The 20,882-nt window shown below is 42.0% G+C and overlaps 1 protein-coding gene across 1 annotated transcript in view; it reads right to left on the bottom strand.

The window, feature by feature from the left end:
- Positions 1-2,655: 2,655 nt before the first annotated feature.
- LOC121162905 (vomeronasal type-2 receptor 26-like) overlaps positions 2,656-20,882 on the bottom strand; it is a gene marked incomplete at its 5' end in the record, with an annotated part of 64,626 nt that continues 46,399 nt past the window's right edge. The window contains 6 exons of the mRNA XM_040990135.1: positions 2,656-3,581; positions 9,120-9,243; positions 10,136-10,351; positions 11,945-12,119; positions 12,498-12,751; positions 13,803-14,094. Coding sequence (XP_040846069.1) covers positions 2,656-3,581; positions 9,120-9,243; positions 10,136-10,351; positions 11,945-12,119; positions 12,498-12,751; positions 13,803-14,094 — 1,987 coding nt within the window. The remainder of the gene's footprint in view (positions 3,582-9,119; positions 9,244-10,135; positions 10,352-11,944; positions 12,120-12,497; positions 12,752-13,802; positions 14,095-20,882) is intronic.

Here is a 20,882-nt window from a genome sequence, read left to right as displayed (position 1 = left end):
CATTTGCATATATGCCTTCTACCTTCATCCACTTCCAAGGAAACTGAGATACAAGCAGCACTGGAGAGCAAGTATGTCAGGTGAAAGAAGAAAGCAGAAGGCTCAGTAAGATTCCCAGGGTGGGGCGAATTCTCCTGTGGTCTTGGGTTCCTTGTGAACCTTGGAGCATTTTCTTCCAAGAGTCCACCTGACTGTAGATCACCACTGTTTGGAGTATTGCTGAATAAGTTGAAATGGTAGATAGTGTATGCAATTTTACTGAGCCCACAGGGACACAAATCCAGTGGTAGACCCTTCAGTGGAACCCCTAGCACTGACACCTTGCCCTGATGTCCTTGTGAACAGATCAGCTGTGGCTTCTACAACTTTACATTGCTTCGTGTTTCCTTCAGCAACTCAGGGGATTGCTGTGAGCTGAGACTCTGAACCTGCCACTGATCATGAGGAGCAAAACCCCTCTAAAAACACCTGCTTTGTTTGGGTTCTCCTTCTTCTCGCACTGCAAGCAGGGACAGTAGCTCTGTCAACATTTGTACACTGGGTCCAGATGAAAATATGTATATTTGAAAGGCTTAGAACTTTTAGAAAGAGTTAGCTTAGGAAGTTTAATACACACACACACACACTCGGTTTCATTATTTCATATGATGCTTTGTCAAGAATATCAAGTGTCGGTCATGGTAGGGTCACCCATCCAATCAATGGGGGGTGATGTAAACTCCCTCACTGACTGGGTGTGAAGTAACTGCAGAGGTTAGTGTGGCAGGAGCTCTGAGCAAGCTTTTCCACACAAGCCTGTTGACACTTGATGGAGGAGAATCCTAGCCATTCAGTCCAACAGGCATGGATTTGCCACTTGGATTTTTCTGTGGGTCGCCTATCCAAAGGGGTAGTTTTCAGAGTTTAAAAAGTGAAATGAAAGTTCAGTTTTATTGGGTCAATATTTATAAATCTATGCAATAAACTGCTCAAAATTCACCTGTCTTGACTAAAGATACCTTCTACTATGTGCTAAGCCCATTCTGATTGTACATATGGAATCACACAGTTCTACATCTACATGCTATTAATAACTCAAGTAAAGTTAAAAAGAAAATCACACAGGTTCACTCTCTGTTTCATCCTGAATGCTTACATGACAATATAATTTTCATTTGAGATTGTGAGGATCAGTGTGAGCAACTGCAAAATTTCAACTTTCTGATTAAGGGTAATTAATAGAATATGATGAAGACCTTGTCTTCTGCTTCACATGTGCATCCTACAGGACATAAGTGATATTCCATTGTTTAGACAACTGTTCTGTAAGTCTTCAGAAGCTTGAAGACTTGGCATTTGCAAAATTCATAGTTACATCATTGCAACTCTCTGCCTACTGCAATTGTATTTCTAATGGTTGATTGTACTTGGGAATGTAAGAACTACCAAATATTTTTTTGTGGGTAAAAAAAAACCAGATAGTAACAATGAAAGCTGTACCTACTTCTTGTTGTCTAGAGTTCATTTGATATCTCCCATTAATCTAATTAATATATGCTCTTGTCCTTAGTTCCTTGAAGAAGCCAAATAATGGGCAGTGTGATGAATTAGAAAGTGAAGGAGAGGGTTGGTTGCATACACGGAGGCCGAGGGCATTGGAGAGTGTATGTTGTTTGTTAACGGAGTAATGAAACCACATCCAGGCCACAGAGAGGAGATTCTTATGCAAACATATGAGCAAACTGTACCAAATCGGGATATGCCCCAGGAGTGTGGCGATAGTTGCCTGCCACACGTGCGTCAACCTAAACCTGTTCATTCTGGATGTGACATTTAATATGATTCAAAACAACATGGTGTGCACATGTGCGATTGAAGAGAAAACTTATAAAGCAGAGGTATTGCCAAAAAGGCTGTATGGGCAAAGAACATACAATTATGGTATCAGTAAGATGTAGACATGAACAATCCATTCAAAGTGATAAGGAGAATGTTCTAGAACAGTGTTAAGGCAGCACTGATCAAGATGCTTTGGGCCAATCCAGTGTTCATACGGTGCTCATACAGTGTTCGCATCACTAAGCAAAATTTATATCCTGGAAAAGAAAATCCCTTAAAATGCCCGTAGGCCAAAAACTGACACTCAGCAAGCCAGGGGTGCAGACCATAAAACCAGTGAGTATTAATTGACTTACCAAATATACAATATTGACCCCACATTAGTAAATAATCCAAAATAATTCAATCTCTGGCATCGCAGAAAAAAACATGTAACATTAAGCGACAGGCTATTGTATCTGGTACATGACTTCAGATTTGATTTACATCATGAATGTTTTTTTTCTCAAACAAGAAATTTTTTCTAAATCCCATTACTAATTTTGAGAGAGACTGACACAGATGATCGTGATAAAATGAGACCCTTCCCACTCTATATCACATATCTCCATTGCAATATTTATTTCAGAGTTCTGACAAGAACCAACAATAGGAGTCAAACCAATTCATGGGTTTGGAACCAGGATACCCAAACAGAGATCAGAGAGCAGGTCAGAGCCAGAGGTGGACGTTCATTCTATGCAGCAGCTAGGCTAATTGTACTTTGCACAAGTAGTATTAAGAGATAAAGTCACCCCTGTTATTTTTCGCATCTGAATGTAATTCAGTCAAAAACTCCTAAGAAAACTGACAAACTCCCTTGGAACCTGTTGTTTTCTTGAAGCTTTTCGACAAATTCCTCTCGGGCTTTATGAGAATAATGTAGCATTTGGGGGCAAAGATGCAGCCCAGGAGCCCAGCACCAGAGGCCAAGATGGAGAAGACCTCCACGGCCACCATCACCTTCCCCTTGGTGCTCTGGTACACAGGCAGGAAGGTCACCCACACACTGCAGAACACCAGCATGCTGAACGTCAGGAACTTGGCTTCATTGAACGTGTCAGGCAGCTTCCTGGCAAGGAAAGCCACAGTGAAGGTGCCCAGGGCCAATGAGCCCAGGAAGCCCAGCACACAGTAGAAGGCAGTGATGGAGCCCTCGTTGCACAAGAGGATGATGTGTCCATGCTCAGAGTATGCATCTGTGTCCACAAAGGGAGGAGATGTTGCCAGCCAGATGGCACAGAGAGTCAGTTGGATGAGGAAGCAGATGGGAATGACAGCGTTTGGGGCTCCTGACACCAGCAATCGCCTCATGGTCCTTCCAGGCTTCATGGCCTTGAAGGCCAGAACCACAGTGATGGTTTTGGCCAGCACGGCAGAAACAGCCACTGTGAACACCAGGGCAAATGTGATTTGTCTTAGGAGGCAGGTGGCTGTGTTGGGACGGCCAATGAAGAGGAAGGAGCAGAGGAAGCAGAGGAGGAGTGAGATGAGCAGGATGTAGCTGAGGTTGCGGTTATTGGCCTTGACGATGGGTGTGTCTTGGTGCTTCACAAAGACCCCCAACACCATAACAGTGAGGAGAGTGAGGGTCAGAGCCATGCAGGCCAGAGCCATCCCCAGGGAATCCTCAAAGGCCAGGAAAGTCACCAGCTTGGGGAGGCAGTGAGTTCTCTCCTTGTTTGTGTACTCCAGCTCTGGGCACTGGATGCACTGCTCTGCATCTGTAGGACAGAAAGAGACTCATGATTTTCCCTTGCATTAACTGAGATCCTGGCTGAATCTGGTTTCATGTAGTAAAGGGGGAAAAAGGCACTCAGCAGCAGGTCTCCATCAGCATCGATCCTGGAGCCCAATGGCTTATAGCAGTACTGGGGATGTCTGTCCTGGGAACTGCCCCAAACATTCAGGATTAGGCACAGAAACACCACAGGCAATGCATGGTATAGCAACCCATTACAGGGTTCAAGCCCCAAGCACCTTCGGATAGTAGGAGAATTGGAACTGGTTTTTGTTCGCATTCTGAGCTGTTTCTGTGGAGGCTAAAGCAGGATGCAGGGCACCCCCATTTCCACCTCAAATCCTGCTGTATGCCTTCCACATGTAGATAGTGTATGCAAGTCTGTGGAGCCACACGGAGACACAAGTCCAAAGGGAGATGCTTCACAGTTCATCCCATCAGTGAGGCCTTGGCCTCTGGTCCTTGTGTTCAGAACTCAGGGGATCACTGTGTCCTGAGGCTGTGCACCTGCCAATGTCCATGACGAGCAAAACACCTCTGAACAAACAACCTGCTTTGGACTCTCCTAACTCCTCTACTGCACACTGGAGTATCAACTCAGAAGTTTTTACCCAGGATACTAACATGTTATGTTCATTTTGAGAATCTTGGAAGTTTTAGAGTTAGTGTTGGATTAACACACACACACACACAATCATGTTCATTAATTCAAGTGACACTTTATCAAGAAGATCACCTATTGAAAATGATGGTGGCATCTTTGCATTCAATGAGGAGTGATGTAAACTCCATCAGTGACTGAGTAGGAACTATCTGCAAAAGGGCTTTTCATGTTGGAGCCTTGGGCAAGCTTTGCCACAGAGGCCTGGTTGCCACCTGATGGAGGACAATCCTAGCACTTCAGCCATTTCAGTCCAGCAGTTATGCACCTGCCACTTTGCTCTTTCTGGGTCTCACAAGTGTATAGCCACAGGGATACATTTCAGGATCTGAAAAAATGAAATGAAAGTCCCGTTTTATTGGGTCAAACCTTGCGAATGCATGCAACTCATTGTTCACGTTTCATGCATCCTGGTAAAAGATCACATAATATCTGGTAGGCCCAGCAAGAAAAACATTATATATACATAGTTGTACAGTGACATGTGATTGATAGCGCCAGGGAAAGTTCAAAAGACACAACATTAGTTTGTTTTCTGTCTCTATACTAGGATTCTTGTATGAGAATGTTATGTTCTTTTTTCCTTACAATAAGGACCATGTTTGGGGCAAAAACAAAATTTCAAATTTAACTTTAAAAGTTATTTCTCTTTTATATTATTATTATTATTATTAAATGCATTATGTGGCACAGTGTTATAGGCATTGGGATTCTGCCAACCACTCCCCAAACCCTCTTAGAGGTTTATTTATTTTTATTATCAAGTCAGAAAGACACAGAGGAGGAGAGACAGAGAGGAAGATCTTCGGTCCAATGGTTCACTCCCCAAATGAATGCAATGGCTAGAGCTGAGCCAATCTTGAGCCAGGAGTCAGGAGCTCTTCCAGGTCTCCCACAGGGGTGCAGGGTCCCAGGTCTTTGAGCTGTTCTCGATTGCTTTCCCAGGCCACAAACAGGGAGCTGGATAGGAAGCAGGGCCACCGGGATTAGAACCGGTGACCATATACGGGATCCCAGTGCGTACACAATGAGGACTTTAACCAATCAACTATCGCTCAGGTCCTTTTTAAAACTGATTAATAAGCTGTTCTAAAGCTTGTCTTTTGGTCACTTGTGCATTACTCAGGACATAATTACATTTTATTGTTGTAAGTACAGTAATGTAAGTCCTCAGGTACTTAAAGACACAGCTTTTCCAGATTACATGATTACATTTCTGAAACCTTTGCATACCCAGTTGCTTTCCTAAGGATTGTATATAAGCAAGAATAAATTATCTACCAAGGATTGTTTTCTAAGTAAAAATAGATATTAGATGATGAGGTCTTCTAACAGATACCTGGTTTCTGTTGTCTAAACTTGATATGATTTCCTCAACTAACTTAGCTCTTGCTTTTGCTTTTATGAAGAAGCTAACTATGTGCTTGAAGTATGACTTAGAAAGGGAAGAACAGGTTTACTTGCATGTTCTAAGGTCGTGGTGATTGGATATAATACAGAAGTAACTTATGGGGTGATGGAACTATGTGCTATCCAGAGAGGAAATATTTGTTCAGGCATATGAGCAAACTGTGCCAAATCAGGAAGTGCACTGTGGATGTGGTGGCAGTTTCCTTCCACTCACTATTCCAGCTGAAAGCAGCTCTTCGAGGCTGTGATATTTTTACATGAATCAATACAGCCCAGTGTCACCATGTGCAATTCAATAAAGAAACCTTCAAGCAAACGTAAAACCATGTAGATCGTTGAAGAACATGAGATATTGCAACCAGTGAAGTGTAGACATGGACAACGCATTCACTATGACAAAGAGAATGTTCTGGAAGAACTTGAAAAGGAGCACAGAAGGACATTGCATGACCAAGTGACCCAGGAACTCAAGCTGGGAGAGAAATCTCACTTAAATGATTGTGTCAGCTAAGAAATGAAAAACACCCTACAGGGGAAGGGATGTTGGAACCTAAAGTCTGTATGACAAAGATGTCTTAGCATTATATAGACACTAACATTATTTGCCTAGGATACATGAAAAGAGGAAGATTTAGACTCTGTCATTGCCAGAAGAGCCATGCTCAAATAAAGGGACATGGCTATTGTATCTTCATGCTGATCTGAGGTTTGGATAACTCTCAGTTTAGCTTTTCTCAGCCTGTACATTAACTCTGGAGGAGTGAGACACAGAAGGTAAGTAATAAAACAGAGATGCATTCCATTTTATGCATCGCCTCTCTCCATTCCAATGCCTGTGTCAGGGCTGTGTCTAAAGCCAACAAGAGGAGTCAGACCAGGCTGGGTGGCTGGAATCAGGATGTCCCAGAGGTGGTCATAAGTACAGGTCTGAGCCAGGACCAAACATGGATCCCATGTACCCTACTAGGCTATCTTAACTACACACAAATAGTAAACAGGAAGAAGGACATAATATTACACCTGAATGCAGCTAAGTACAATTTGGGTTGCAATCTCTTCAAATGTGATAGTGAAAACATTTCAAAAAATATTTAGACATGCTTAAAACCTGATTATTTCCTTAAGCTTTTCAAAGAATTCTTTCCAGGCTTTATGAGAATAATATAGCATTGTATAGCATTGGGAACAAAGATGCAGCACAACAGACCCAGCATCAGAGGCCAAGATGGAGAAGACCTCCACAGCCACCATCACCTTCCCCTTGGTGCTCTGGTACACAGGCAGGAAGGTCACCCACACACTGCAGAACACCAGCATACTGAACATCAGGAACTTGGCTTATTGAACATGTCAGGCAGCTTCCTGACAAGGAAAACCACAGTGAAGGTGCCCAGGGCCAATGAGCCCAGGAAGCCCAGCACACAGTAGAAGGCAGTGATGGAGCCCTCGTTGCACAAGAGGATGATGTGTCCATGCTCAGTGTGTGCATCTCTGTGCCCACAAAGGAGGAGATGTTGCCAGCCAGATGGCACAGAGAGTCAGTTGGATGAGGAAGCAGATGGGAATGACAGCATTTGGGGCTCCTGACACCAGCAATCGCCTCATGGTCCTTCCAGGCTTCATGGCCTTGAAGGCCAGAACCACAGTGATGGTTTTAGCCAGCACAGCAGAAACAGCCACTGTGAACACTAGAGCAAATGTGATTTGTCTTAGGAGGCAGGTGGCTGTGTTGGGACGGTCAATGAATAGGAAGGAGCAGAGGAAGCAGAGGAGGAGGGCTATGAGCAGGATGTAGCTGAGGTTGCAGTTATTGGCCTTGATGATATGTGTGTCTCGGTGCTTCACAAAGATTGCCATGACGGCAGCAGTGAGGACAGAGAGTGCCAGAACCATGCATGCCAGAGCCATCCCCATTGAATCCTCAAAGGCCAGGAATGTCACCAGCTTCTGGAGGCAGTGAGTTCTCTTCCTGTTTGAGTATTCCTGCTCTGGGCACTGGATGCATTGCTCTGCATCTGTAGGACAGAAAGAGACTCATGATTTCCCTTGCATTAACTCAGAATCTTTCCTCGTTGTGAAAATTGTCACTCTACAATGCCCTTTTGTGTACATATTGCTAGGGTGTTCTATTATGTCATACAAGCTCAAGTGTTTGCATTTCTGATCCCTGGAGAATTCTCATCTGCTGTGAAGAAAAATTGCATTCAAGCAAACATTTCCTTGTTCATGGGTTTAAACCTTTAGCTTAGATGGAGAATCAAATGATCTCTCACCTCTATGTTATCCACTATCTAAACAGGATTCTAAATTCAATCATGGATTCATCCTATAAATTCTTTTATTCAGTGGTTGGGATGATACTGTTAAAACAATTTGCGTATTAGCCCTATTGTTAACATGAGATTGTCTTGGTTAGAATATTTTCATCACCATTATTGCATTTTATAATTGTTAAATCTTTCTTTCATGTTCACATGAAGGCATGGGTTATTCAGCTTTTCAGTTCAGATCATGTATGAGGAACACCGAGGGTGTGGGACATCATATTATGTCTTGATCAGATCAGCGAGGCTTCTATAACATGAAAGACACCACCAGGGCCAGGTTAGTAGGTGTGTGTGTGTCTCTGCTTCAATGAAATATCAATGAGACGTTGAGAGAGTTGTTACTTGGGTCACATTACTTTGTGGTCTTCTTCCTGTTTGAAATATTGTGACTGTTGAGATGATTGGCATTGGGACACTGGATGAAATCTGAAGATTTTTCTGTTGATACGTTTATGTGTGATATTTAAGCCATAAAGGTTCTTCTTAGTGAGTCTGAGTGTACTTTCAAGTGCTCAGTGTATTTGCTTCAGATAGCTAATTCCCTATACTTGAGCTTGTGCCAAATCTTAGCAAGAACAAATGCACATGTATTGGCATGTTTCACGTTCATTTTTCACTGTGTTTTGTCATTCTCTTGTTCTGTTTTCTACCTCCAAATGACAATGTTGGGTGTAGGTTTTGAGTACTTTTTATGTTCACAATGTTCAGGATGTAACCAGGAAGTAATACAATAGCTCCCTAACAGTGTATGTGCATTAGCTCCATGCTTGTCAGCAGTGTATGAAAAAAGTGTTCATTTCATGCCTTCTAGGAATACACACAGTCCTGACAAATAAATACTTCCTGCTTCTTGTTTAGACCTCAGTGTGTTTACTCGAAGGACTTGGTTGAGACTGTGTCATGCAGCAGTGGATAGTAATGGAGGCTCCCTAACAGTATCAATGTGTCAGCTGAGCACTGTTAGGTAGTAGGTCATATAGAATGAGGTGCCGTTAGTAACACTAAATCACCTATCTTGAAAGAGTGAGTGAACGTGTGCCTATAGAACAACAGTACACTGCGATGCCACTACAACTATGCCCAAGACAATGGAGTTCTCATAAGTAAGTTATGTGTTTTATACCTGTCTGATTGGAAATTTCACCCTCTGCACAGAAAACACAAGTGTAGCAGCAGACAGCCAATCCTTCCTCTGGCATTTTCCTGAATCCTGGCACACATCTCTGGCTACACACAGATGTTGGAGTCTGCGGGAGCATCAAGAAGCATTGGTCAGGGCTTGGCACATCACGACACACTTGGAGAAGATGCCACTATATCCCTCATCACCACAACAGGACTGGCCTGCATCACCATGCCTTTCTCAGTCTTGGTCCTGTTAACAGCACATAACCCTAGAATTTAGTGTTTCTTGATGTTCACTCAAGATATTCAACTCATTCCCAGATAGTGTCAGGACATCTAATCACATTCATTTCATTCATCTCCAGATATATGAGTTTAGCAATTTTATCTTTCTTTTGAACTCCCTGAACTGAAATCTTACAGGTCAGTGTGTAGCCATGAGCATACTGAAGGAGTGTGGGCTGAGAACTGGTCACTGTTCCTTGAACCTTGGCAGGAGTGCCTAAGGCCTTTGGGAGTCCTTGAGACAAGCCCCTAATGGCAGGTACATGCGTTGCCCCTTGGAACAGTGCCTATGTTACAGGCTCTGCCAGAGTACTATCGGCACACTCCCACTGTGCTTTCTTTTGTCCTTTTCAAGCGTCTGTAGCTTATCATCGAGACAAGGAAGGAAAGTACATGAGACTTAGGTAGCACTTTAGAAGCAGTGACTTGTTGTTCATAACTACGCATGGTGTAAACCATAACTCTGTGTCACTGTGTAAACTGCCTAGAAGACAGATGTCCCTGTAGCCCTATCATCCCAGGATTGCCTGTTCTCAATGGTTGTTAAGAGATCCAGGTAGAATGGATCTAAGGAAAGCTGGCAGTAAACATTTCCTTGGAATCATGGGATTTAGTTCCCTGTGACTTTTTAATATATCAGTGCTCTCCCTGTGAAGTTGTGAGATTCAAGGAGATCCTCACTCACCCAGAGTCCTTTGAGCATGTCCAGACTTCTCCCCAGAACCATACCTCCTTCAATGCAACAGGCCATTCTATCATGTCTTCCCTGATGACTAGGCCTTGGTCATATCCAAACCTTCCAATGTTATCCATCACTTGGAGGCCTGCAGGAAAGTTGACAATGTTCTGAATATCGTAGTGTTCCTGATGAGGTGTTGCTTTGTGGAGGGACACATGATCCCCAGCATTGTTGGTGAACTGTGTTGTCCTCAGAAGTGGATGTAGCTGGATGGGAAGCAGAGTTAGAGATAGGAAAGCAATCCAATTAGAGATGGGAGGCACCTATGTCCTAGGAAATTCTTTCTTCTTCATTTTATGCCCTGAGATGATAATGGCTGGATGCTCATTGGTCTAAGCAGTCATTCTGGCATGAGTTCAATTCAGGATAATTCGCTGTCACTGTGTCTCCACTGATGTGAACTAAACTCATAAATGTTCCATTAGCTTTTCTCTGATCACCTTCATAATCCTTTAAGTTACTCCTTTAAATGTGAGGCCAGCATGTCCCAACTTGTGTGTGAGCTCTTATTGCAAGTAGGCCTAGAGTTTATACAGTGAAGCAATTTTTCTTGATTTCAAATTACATAGAAACCTAATGACACAAATGTGAGCATGCCTTTGCGAGACAATCCATTTGTGTGATTGACTCAACTAATTTGATTAGTTCAGTTTACTGTACATGCATGAAGATAGTATCAATTTAATTCTCTCGCATGGTAATAGGTTGTAATAAGGCAGGGTTAAAATCCAGAGGACTTCATGTATATATCTGGAGAGGTGCATTGTGTTTACAAATGCTCAGAGAGCTCATATTGAGCAAATGGTCTCTTAATAAACCAAGCTTGATTCAAAAGTGAGCTGTGAAAAGTACATTTCCACATGCAGATGTCAGAATTTAGATTTCTATTTCAGACCACAGCTAGATATCATATCAAGATTTGTGGAAAAACTAAATACTTAACCTGAAGTGATCCAATTACTAGAGAAAATTCTTTGAAATGCATAAGGATTGACCTCAGCCAAGAACCCTTTGGTAATACCTCAGACACAGAAGCAATAAAGACAGCTAGCCACTTGAGTTTCATCAAGCTAAGTAATTTGTGCGACAGTACTCAACAGAGTGTAGCGACAATTGAATGAATAGAAAGCTAGACTTCTTTATATGTGTTCCACCACATATGATATCCCAAATATACTAGGCTAGAGAAACTCAATCATAACAAGAAGATGATCCCAGCAATATGAGGCTTATGGATATGAATAGGCATTTTTCATGGATGAAACTGACATGACCAGAAATACATCAGCACAGTGAGGTTTTGCTTCACCATATTTGCAAGCCTAGCAAAAAAAAATTTTTTTTTTTAAATATGGTAAACCCTGGTCATGGGCACATGTCTAGAGCAGTCACATCAATATTGAAATATGGACTCAACCAGACATGAGTGGCTAAACAAAAGGTGTTGTATTATCATGGTGGAATATTACTCAGTCACCACACTGAATAAAATCATCACCTTTGAAACAAAATGCAATGAAGTGAAGATTAGGAAACTTTGTGGAATGAACCAGACTCACCAAGGAAAACAGTCATACTTTATCATGTTTGTAATAGAGAATAAAAGCTCTGTCGCTGTCAGATGATTTACAATGAAGTTATAAACATTGTTTCCTGGAATCTTCCCAGGAAATACAGCAGAATGAGAAAGATTACAATTTCTTTCATGACTTATCATGCTGATGTCAAAATGAAATATCCAAAAGACATATATCTGCCATCTGATGCTGAGAGCATGTCCTGTTGTGGAGGAGGCTTACCTGCCAGGGAAGAATCAGAGCTTGAGCTGTGTCTTCTGGGAAAACCATTTCTTCTTTCTCCAGAAACACACGATGCAGGGCGTGGGCCACTGCATACACAGCATTGTACACAAAATAGCTGGAGTCAGACACGGACAGCATGTCGATGTGTCCTGGGATATTTTCAAGGGAAACACTGGGACGGCAGACTCCTATGTGTCCACAAGCTGACCCAGCAGGTAGGCAGTGAAAAAAATGAAACCACAGCTCCCTGAAGTAGACATCTTCTAGGTAGTGGGAGGGGTTCACTGTCTTGAAAAAAGTTTTGAGTCCTGGGATTTTGCCATTATGGGGTGAGAAGGAAAAGCCCCCATGGAAAGAGTGCAACATGTGATGTGTCTCATCCACAACAATGTCCCACTTAGCTATCATGAGCCACACCTTCCCCACGGTTAGACAGTATACACCAAGGTGTTCCATGGTAAAGAGGCTCCTGATGTTACTGTACAGTATATGCACATTTGCAGAGGAAATGCTAATCCAATATAGGTAAGATCTGCCAGTGGTTTCATACATTGTCTTTGTCTCAGGGAGCTTGAAGGCAAAGGCCAAGCAGACTCCTCTCTTGACCATCTCAGCTTGGATGTCCTGATGGAACTGCTCTCCTTTCATGTCATCAGACACCAAGAGTCCCACCCATGTCCAGCCAAAATGCAGCAGCAGGGAGATCATGGCACGGGCCAGAGAGCTGTCACTGGTGGCCATCTGATAGAGTGAGGGGAACTGCTTCTTATCATTCAGCATGGGATCAAAAGGACCATAAGTGAGCTGAAAGAAAATCAGCATTAGCTGTCATGAGAAACATGAAAAAGTATGTCTCACAAATAGAACATAATATTATTGGGTAAGGAAAATCTGCAATTGAGATGGCCAAGGTGCATTCTGTGGGCACAGAAAAGGGCATGTTTCACATGGGAACTCTCATTTGTGTCATTGGAGGAAATGTGTGAGTTCATCATGTCCAGGGTAAGAACAGATGGGGCTTGAGCTTTGGATACAAGAACCAGTGCTGAGGTCACATGAATGCAGAAACACGAGCCTCTTGGGAATTGATCCAGTTCCCAGGTGTGACACAATCAATACATGCAGAAGCTCAACAGCTACAGAATGTCGATCTTTAATCCTTCCCATTTCACCTGCTTTCCCATCTTCACCTGACTCTCCTTGAAGGATACCATCGACTATGCTCTCTGAGTGTTGGTCAAAGGGCTTTTCAGCCTAGACTCATCATTGGCTATTTTCCTCTGTGCTTTATGGATTCCAAAGTTCCATGTTTCTGCATGGGGCCCCTTCTAGAATCTCTGAAAAGCTTAGAGTCTGAGAGGCAGCACCAATGGCCTGTGAAATGGACTTCCAGTCACCTATTTGAAATACTTGAATGAATGGCAGGGTCCTGGATTTCACTACAGCCAGAAAACACTGGCACCATTGTAAATTTTCATGACTCAAAAACTGAAAAGGAATCCATTGCTTGCAATGTTTGTTTTCATTTCTCTGCTTTCAAAGATATACACAACACATATGCATACACACACACACAGAGGCACAAACACACGGTTCACTTTGAATGAAGCCTGTAAAATTATCTATGAATCTATAGTTGATATCTGATTAGGTGTATATGAGCAGGGAAGACTTAGGCAGAGGGCATGAGGGACATCTGATTTAAGTGGAACTGTGGGGTCCTTTGAAACTGTCGTGGTCCTAGGAGAGTTCCAAATAGAAGCCAGATGCTTCTACATTATCACTTCATGACATATGTCAGAGTGACTTGGGAGGAGATTGAGAGTTTGCTCAACAGAATTCACATTCCACTCACCTGTGGGATTTTGTAGAGCTCCAAAATGGTCCCCATTTCAGCAGAAAACACTGAGCTTGTTCCAGCAAGGACAACAACTGACTTACTCCGTGTCTGGCAAATGTAGTTGGGAGTCAAGCTATGGTCCCCTGTCAGCCAGTGCAGGGCATTCAACAGTATGAAGCTGTGACTGGCCAAGGCATTGTACAACTGGAAACCCAAGGACTTGTTTGGGAGCAAGTGTTCATCCCTATTGATCTCCTGGATGGCAAAGTAAAAGACCAGCACATATTGGGAGTTCTTCCACAGCCACCTAAGCAGAGGAGCAGTCACACAGAAGAGGATCAGACCATGGAATTCAGTGCAGCCACACAGCAATGCAATTGAGCAACAATAGACAGAATCAGGTGACATTCTGGGGTACCTCAACTGTGGCCATGGAGCTGCAGAGCGGAGCTCAGCAGAGCTCTGCAGAATTTTAGAATGGCTTTTGGACACCTCTGTTGGTGCACCTCCATGAGCCATCTAGGAAAAGCTCCCTGTGCCCCAACCTGGACACACAGAGAGTGTAGAAATCATGTCATTTATCCCTGATTTTTGGAATACTTTAACTCCTCCTCGCTTGTCAGTTATTCCAGTGTTTGACAGTATTGTCCTTTTGAATAGATCCAGCAAAGCCACCTTCCTGAGCCCTTTCTGAAAGTTCCACTGTCACATATCAACTCCTGTGGAAGCATCTGGTTAAGTTATATTTGCGCGACAAATTAACATTTGGCTCATGACTTTTCTTTTTTGTGTGTGTGTGTCTTTTTTTTTTTATTTATTGTTGCTTACATTGTATTATGTAGTACAGTTTTATAGGCGCTGGGGATTCCCCCCACCCCTCCCATACCCCTCCCCCCATGGTGGATTCCTCCACCTTGTTGCATAACCATAGTTCAAGTTCAGTTGAGATTCATTGCTTGCAAACACATGCCTAGCATAAAGTTCAGTGTCTTATTGTCCAGATAAGTTCAGTGGCCTCTTGGGGAGACCTTCTATGGTCTGAAGATAGGTCTAACAGAGTAAAGATCCGGTCAGTTAAAAGCCCCAACAAGGCCTCAGTATCAATATACAACATTATGGAATTAATTGACATAGTATTGGGTAAACAATATGTTAAAAATAATGCAAGTTCCATTCTTCGAAACATCTGGGTTGAGACAGTATCAATGAGAGGTTCAAAAAATAAACAACCAAACAAAAATTACAGGTTAAATCAAGGCAAACATGTGGTATCTAATCTTTTGGGATTCACTCATTTCCCTTAGCATTATAGTTTCCAGTTGTGCCCATTTAGCCACAAAGAACTGCATTTTGTTTTTTTTTTAATAGCTGAGTAGTATTCCATGGAGTAGATGAACCAAAGCTTTCTTATCCAATCTTCTGCTGATGGGCATTTCGGTTGCTTCCATGTTTTTGCAATTACTGATTGTGCTGCAATGAACATAGGGATGCATGTTGGTTTGTCATAAAACAGGTGTTTTGGATATGTTTCTAGGAGTGCTATTGCTGGGTCATATGGTATGCAGATTTTGAGTTGTTTGAGTGTTCTCCAGACTGATTTCCATAAAGGCTGTACCAATTTGCAGCTCCACCAGCAGTGGAGTAGGGTTCCCTTTTCCCCGCATCCTCGCCAGCAAGCGTCGTTGGTGTTCTTGTTTATGTGGGCCAATCTTACTGGTGTTAGGTGGTACCTCATCGATGTTTTAATTTGGATTTCCCTTATTGCCAGGGAGCTGGAACATTTTTTCATATGTTTGTTTGCCATTTGGACTTGTTCCTTTGTGAAATGTTTGCCCATTTCCCGTGCCCATTTCTTGAGTGGCTTGTTTGTTTTGGTTTTTTGGTTGTTTTGAAGTTCTTTGTATATCCTGGAAATTAGCCCCCTATCGCCTATATCGTGTGCAAAGATCTTCTCCCACTCTGTGGGTTGCTTTTTTACTTTGTTGATTGTTTCCCTTGCTGTACAGAAGCTTCTTAGTTTGATGAGGTACAACTTGTTTATTCTGTTCTCAACTGCTATTGCTTTTGGTGTCCTTCTTAGAAAGTCGGGACCTACTCCTAGGTCTTGCAGGGTATTTCCTACAATTTCTTGCAAGAGTTTGAAGGTTTCTGGATGTAGGTTTAGGTCTTTTATCCATGTAGATTGGATCTTGGTGTATGGTGATAGATGAGGGTCTATCTTTTTGTTTCTACAGGCTATCAGTCAGTTGTCCCAACAACATTTACTAAAGAGGCCTTCCCACTTGCTTGAGTTGTCATTGGTCTTTTTGTCAAAGATTAATTGGCTGTATTTGTGTGGGTTCCCTTTTGGTGCTTCTATTCTATTCCATTGATCTTCCTTTCTGTCTTTGTGCCAGTACCAGGCTGTTTTGATAACCACTGCTCTATAGTATGTCCAGAGGTCCGGGATTGTGATTCCCCCTGCTAATCTCTTATTTTTCAGGATGGTTCTAGCTATTCGTGGTTTTTTGTGTTTCCAGATGAACTTTTGAATCATTGTATCCAGTTCCGTGAAGAATGTTTTGGGCAATTTGATTGGAATTGCGTTGAAAATGTATATTGCTTGTGGTAGTATAGACATTTTAATGATATTGATTTTGCCTATCCAGGAGCACGGGATGTTATTCCATCTTTTGAGGTCTTGTTCAATTTCCTTTTTAAATAGTTTGTAGTTTTCTTCGAATAGGTCTCCTACGCTTTTGGTTAGATTTATTCCCAAATACTTCATACTTCTCTCTGCTATTTTGAATGGTATCCTGTTGGTTAGATCTTCTTCCATCTTGGTGTTATTTGCGTACACTATGGCTGTTGATTTTCGTTCGTTAATTTTGTACCCCGCCACTCTGCCAAACACTCGTATAAGTTCTAGCAGTTTCTGTATTGAGTCTCCTGGTTTTTCTATGTATAGGATTATGTCATCTGCATATAGTGAAAGCTTGACTTCTTCGTTTCCTATACGTATGCCTTTGATTTCTTTTTCTTGTCTTATGGCCTCTGCAAGTACCTCTAGGACTATGGTGAATAGCAGTGGTGATAGCGGGCACCCTTGTCTTGTTCCAGATCTGCAGTGGGAAGGGTTCTAGCTTTTCTCCATTCAGTATGATACTGGCGTTGGGTTTTTCCTAAATTGCTTTGATTATGTTGTGGATTTTCCCATCTATGCCTACTTTGGCTAGAGTTTTTAGCATGAAGAGGTGTTGGATTTTGTCGAAAGCTTTTTCTGCATCTATTGAAACTATTATGTGGTTCTTGTTTTGCAGTTTTTGGATATGGTTTATAACATTTATGGATTTCCGAATGTTGAACCATCCCTGCATTCCAGGAATGAATCCTACTTGATCCGGATGAATGATCTGTCTGATGATTTTTTGAATTCTATTGGCTAGGATTTTGTTGAGAATTTTAGCATCAATGTTCATCAGAGAAATAGGTCTGTAGTTTCCTTCTCTGATGGTTCTCTGTCCGGTTTTGGGATTAAGGTGATGTTGGCTTCATAGAATGAGTTTGGGAGGGTTGCTTCCTCCTCTATTGTTTTGAAGAGCTTGTAGAGGATTGGGGTTAGTTCTGTTCGGAATGTTTTGTAGAATTCTGTAGTGAAGCCGTCTGGGCCTGGGCTTTTTTTCGTTGGGAGATCCTTGATGACTGTTTCAATCTCTACCTCGGTTATGGGTTTATTTAATTCTTCAGTTGCCTTCAGACTGAGTTTTGGTAAGTGGTGAAAGTCCAAGAACTTTTCTATTTCTTGGTGGTCCTCAAATTTGTGGGAGTACAGTTCTTTGTAGTAATTTCTAATTATTTTCTTAATGATTGCAGTGTCTGTTGTTATGTTGCCTTTTTCATCTTTAATGCTATTGATTCTCACTTTCTCTTGTTTTTTTTTTTTTTGGTCAATCGGGCCAGTGGAGTGTCTATTTTGTTTATTTTCTCAAAAAACCAACTTTTTGATTTGTTGATTTTATGTATAGTTTTTTTGATTTCTATTTGGTTTATCTCCTCCCTTGTTTTGATGATTTCTTGTTTCCTATTGTGCGTGGGACTCTTCTGCTGCTGTTTTTCCAGATCCTGGAGGTGTGAGGTTAGTTCCTGTATTTGGCGTCTTTCTTGGGCCTTGACATGCGCTCCGATTGCGATGAATCTACCTCGTAGCACTGCTTTGGCGGTGTCCCACAAGTTTTGGAATGTTGTATCAGAGTTTTCATTGGTTTCCATAAATTTTTTGATCTCATCTTTAATTTCTTCTCTGACCCATTGTTCGTTTAATAGCATATTGTTCAATTTCCAAGAGTGCCTATACTTCCTGGGGAGTTTTGAGTTGTTGATTTCCAGTTTCATCCCATGGTGGTCTGAGAGGGTACATGGTATGATACTAATGTTTTGGAAGTTGTTTAGATTCGCTTTATGTCCTATCATGTGGTCGATTCTGGAGAAGGTGCCATGCACCGCTGAGAAGAATGTATAGTCTGTGGCCTTAGGATAAAAAGTTCTATATATGTCTACTAAGTCCAGTTGTTCTATTGTTTGTGTGAGCTCTGTTGTTTCTTTGTTGAGTTTTTGTTTCGTAGACCGGTCCATTGATGTTAGAGGTGTGTTGAGATCGCCTACAAGAATTGTGCGGGTGTCTATGTCTTCCCGTAAGTCTGTAAGTAATTGCTTTACGTAACTAGGTGCATTAAGATTCGGTGCATAAACATTAATGATGGTGATTGCTTCTTGATGGATCATTCCTTTTACCAGTATAAAATGGCCTTCTCTGTCTCTTTTGATGTTAGTTAGAATGAAATCTATCTCGTCTGAAATTAGGATAGCTACCCCAGCTTTTTTTCTCGTCTATTGGCGTGAAATATCTTTTTCCATCCCTTCACTTTCAGTTTCTTTGCATCCTTTCTGGTTAGATGCGTTTCTTGTAGGCAACAGATGGTTGGGTCTTGTTTGATGATCCATTCTATTAATCTCTGTCTTTTGATTGGTGAATTTAGACCATTTGTGTTGAGAGTTAAAATTGAGAGGTTGCAATTTTGCCCTGCCATGTGATTGTGTTGTGTGTGTGTTGTTGCCTATGTAATTGTCTTGTTTGTGCGGCCTTTAGTTTGAAGACCTTCTTATTTGCCAACTTTGTTTGTGATTTGCCTCCTTTTTGTCCGGGACTAGCGCATTTCTAAGGAGACTTTGCAGAGCTGGTTTTGTGTAGACATATTCTTCTAGTTTTTCTTTGCTATTGAAGTATCTGATTTCGTTCTCATATACAAATGAGATCTTTGCTGGGTAGATTATTTTTGGTTGACAGTTGTTTTGTTTCAGGACTTGGAAGATCTTTGTCCATTCTCTCCTTGCTTGTAGGGTCTCTTCGGAGAAGTCAGCAGTGATTCTGATGGGTTTTCCCCTGTATGTGATCTTTTCTCTACTTCGTACTTGTCTCAGGATTCCTTCTTTGTCTTCATTGGAGTAGAACTTGAGCACCGTGTGTCTGGGTGAAGATCTCTTTGGATCATGTCTGTTGGGAGTTCTCTGTCCATCCTGTATGCGGGGTGGATTCGTGTTCCAAGTGTTTTGGAAGTTTTCCTGTATAATTTCATCAAGCACTGCTTGCATCCCAGATTCTCTTTCTACTCCCTCGGGGAGGCCGATGATCCAAATATTCAATTTTCTAAGGTAATCCTTCATCTCTTGCATCATTTTATTAGTTTTGCTGAGGTTTGTCTCCAGCTGTTTAATTGAGATAAATCCCACAAAACTGTGATGCATCTTTTTTTATGTGATTTTGGATTTGGTTTGCTAATATTATGCTCCCCAAAGATACAGATCTCTAGGATTCTTTTCAGAGTGTCGGCTTTTGGTATCAGAGAGATGCTGATCTCAAAGAATTTGGCAGAATTCCAAGCTACCCAATATTTTGAAAAACTCTGAAGGGTATTGGAGCTAGTACCTCCATAAATGTTTTATAGAATACAGTTGTGAAGCTCGCTCATGCACCCATAATTTTAGCAATGGTAGGAAAATTACAGCAGGGTTTCTCAACTTTGGCACTACTGTCACTTGGTACCAAATTATTATTTTCTGTGCCTCAAAGGATGCCTGGTAGAATCTCCGTCACTATTACCCACCAAATTCCTGTAGTAAGTCTCCCCTTTTCCCTTTGGTGTTATCATTAAAAAATGTCTACAGACACTAAACACTGTTAAGGCTTTACAGGGCAGGAAACAAGAGGGTGATAGTTGTTTAAACGGATCTTGAATTTTGGAAGTCATTTAGACAAGCAAAGTTGGTGATCAAGAAATTCCAAGTAACGTGTTATGGAAACCATGGGAGAAGATTTCAGGAGCCCAAAACATACGCCATGTGCTGCCATCTGGTCCATGTGAGTATAAGCACATGGTTTTGAGCAGTGCAAAACATCTAAGCGGAACAGGGATCTAAGATGATTACTTGCCATCTGTGTGTTGGATGGATTGGAGAAAGAGAGACTAAACAAAGGACCACAGTAATCCAGGGGAAGGTCTAATAAATGGCTAAACTGGGGCAGTAAGAGTGGGAACAGTGGGAGGGATACAAATGCAAAGTCTTGTGGAAACATAATTGGGATGGTTTAGTCACAACTGCATATGGGACTCGGACATCATTCCCTCCTGTTTTAAATGCTACCCATGAAGACAAGAACTATTGAAATATTAGGACCTAGATCTCTTAGAGGAGGTCAGTGGGGAGGGAAAGAGGAAAACAGAATCAGGAGGTTTAAGGGGGAAGATCATATGCTTGCATTTGTACTACTTGAACCTGAAATAATGACGACAAACAAGATATCTGGCCTAATATCAGAAATGAGCAGAATCGAGATCTGTTGTGACACACTGGAGAGCTGAGGTTATGTGCAGGAAGGACGGCTTCCATGTGAGCATAAAGAGGGGGCATAAACCTAGCATAAACCTGCTAGAGTCCTGGGAAGACACAGGGCCGCACCGTGGAAGAGACACGTCTCAGGCACAAGGAGGCTGGCTTTGTGGGTGCAAGTGAACACTCAGACCTCTCAGGCAGAGATGACAAAGATTTACAGCATCCTTT

Source organism: Ochotona curzoniae, unplaced genomic scaffold (genome assembly GCF_017591425.1).
Source record: "Ochotona curzoniae isolate NIBS_2020 unplaced genomic scaffold, NIBS_Ocur_1.0 contig_591, whole genome shotgun sequence".
Taxonomy (NCBI): Eukaryota; Metazoa; Chordata; class Mammalia; order Lagomorpha; family Ochotonidae; genus Ochotona; species Ochotona curzoniae.
Note: the sequence above shows the minus strand (reverse complement) of the source record. Positions and strands in the feature narration are given on the sequence as shown.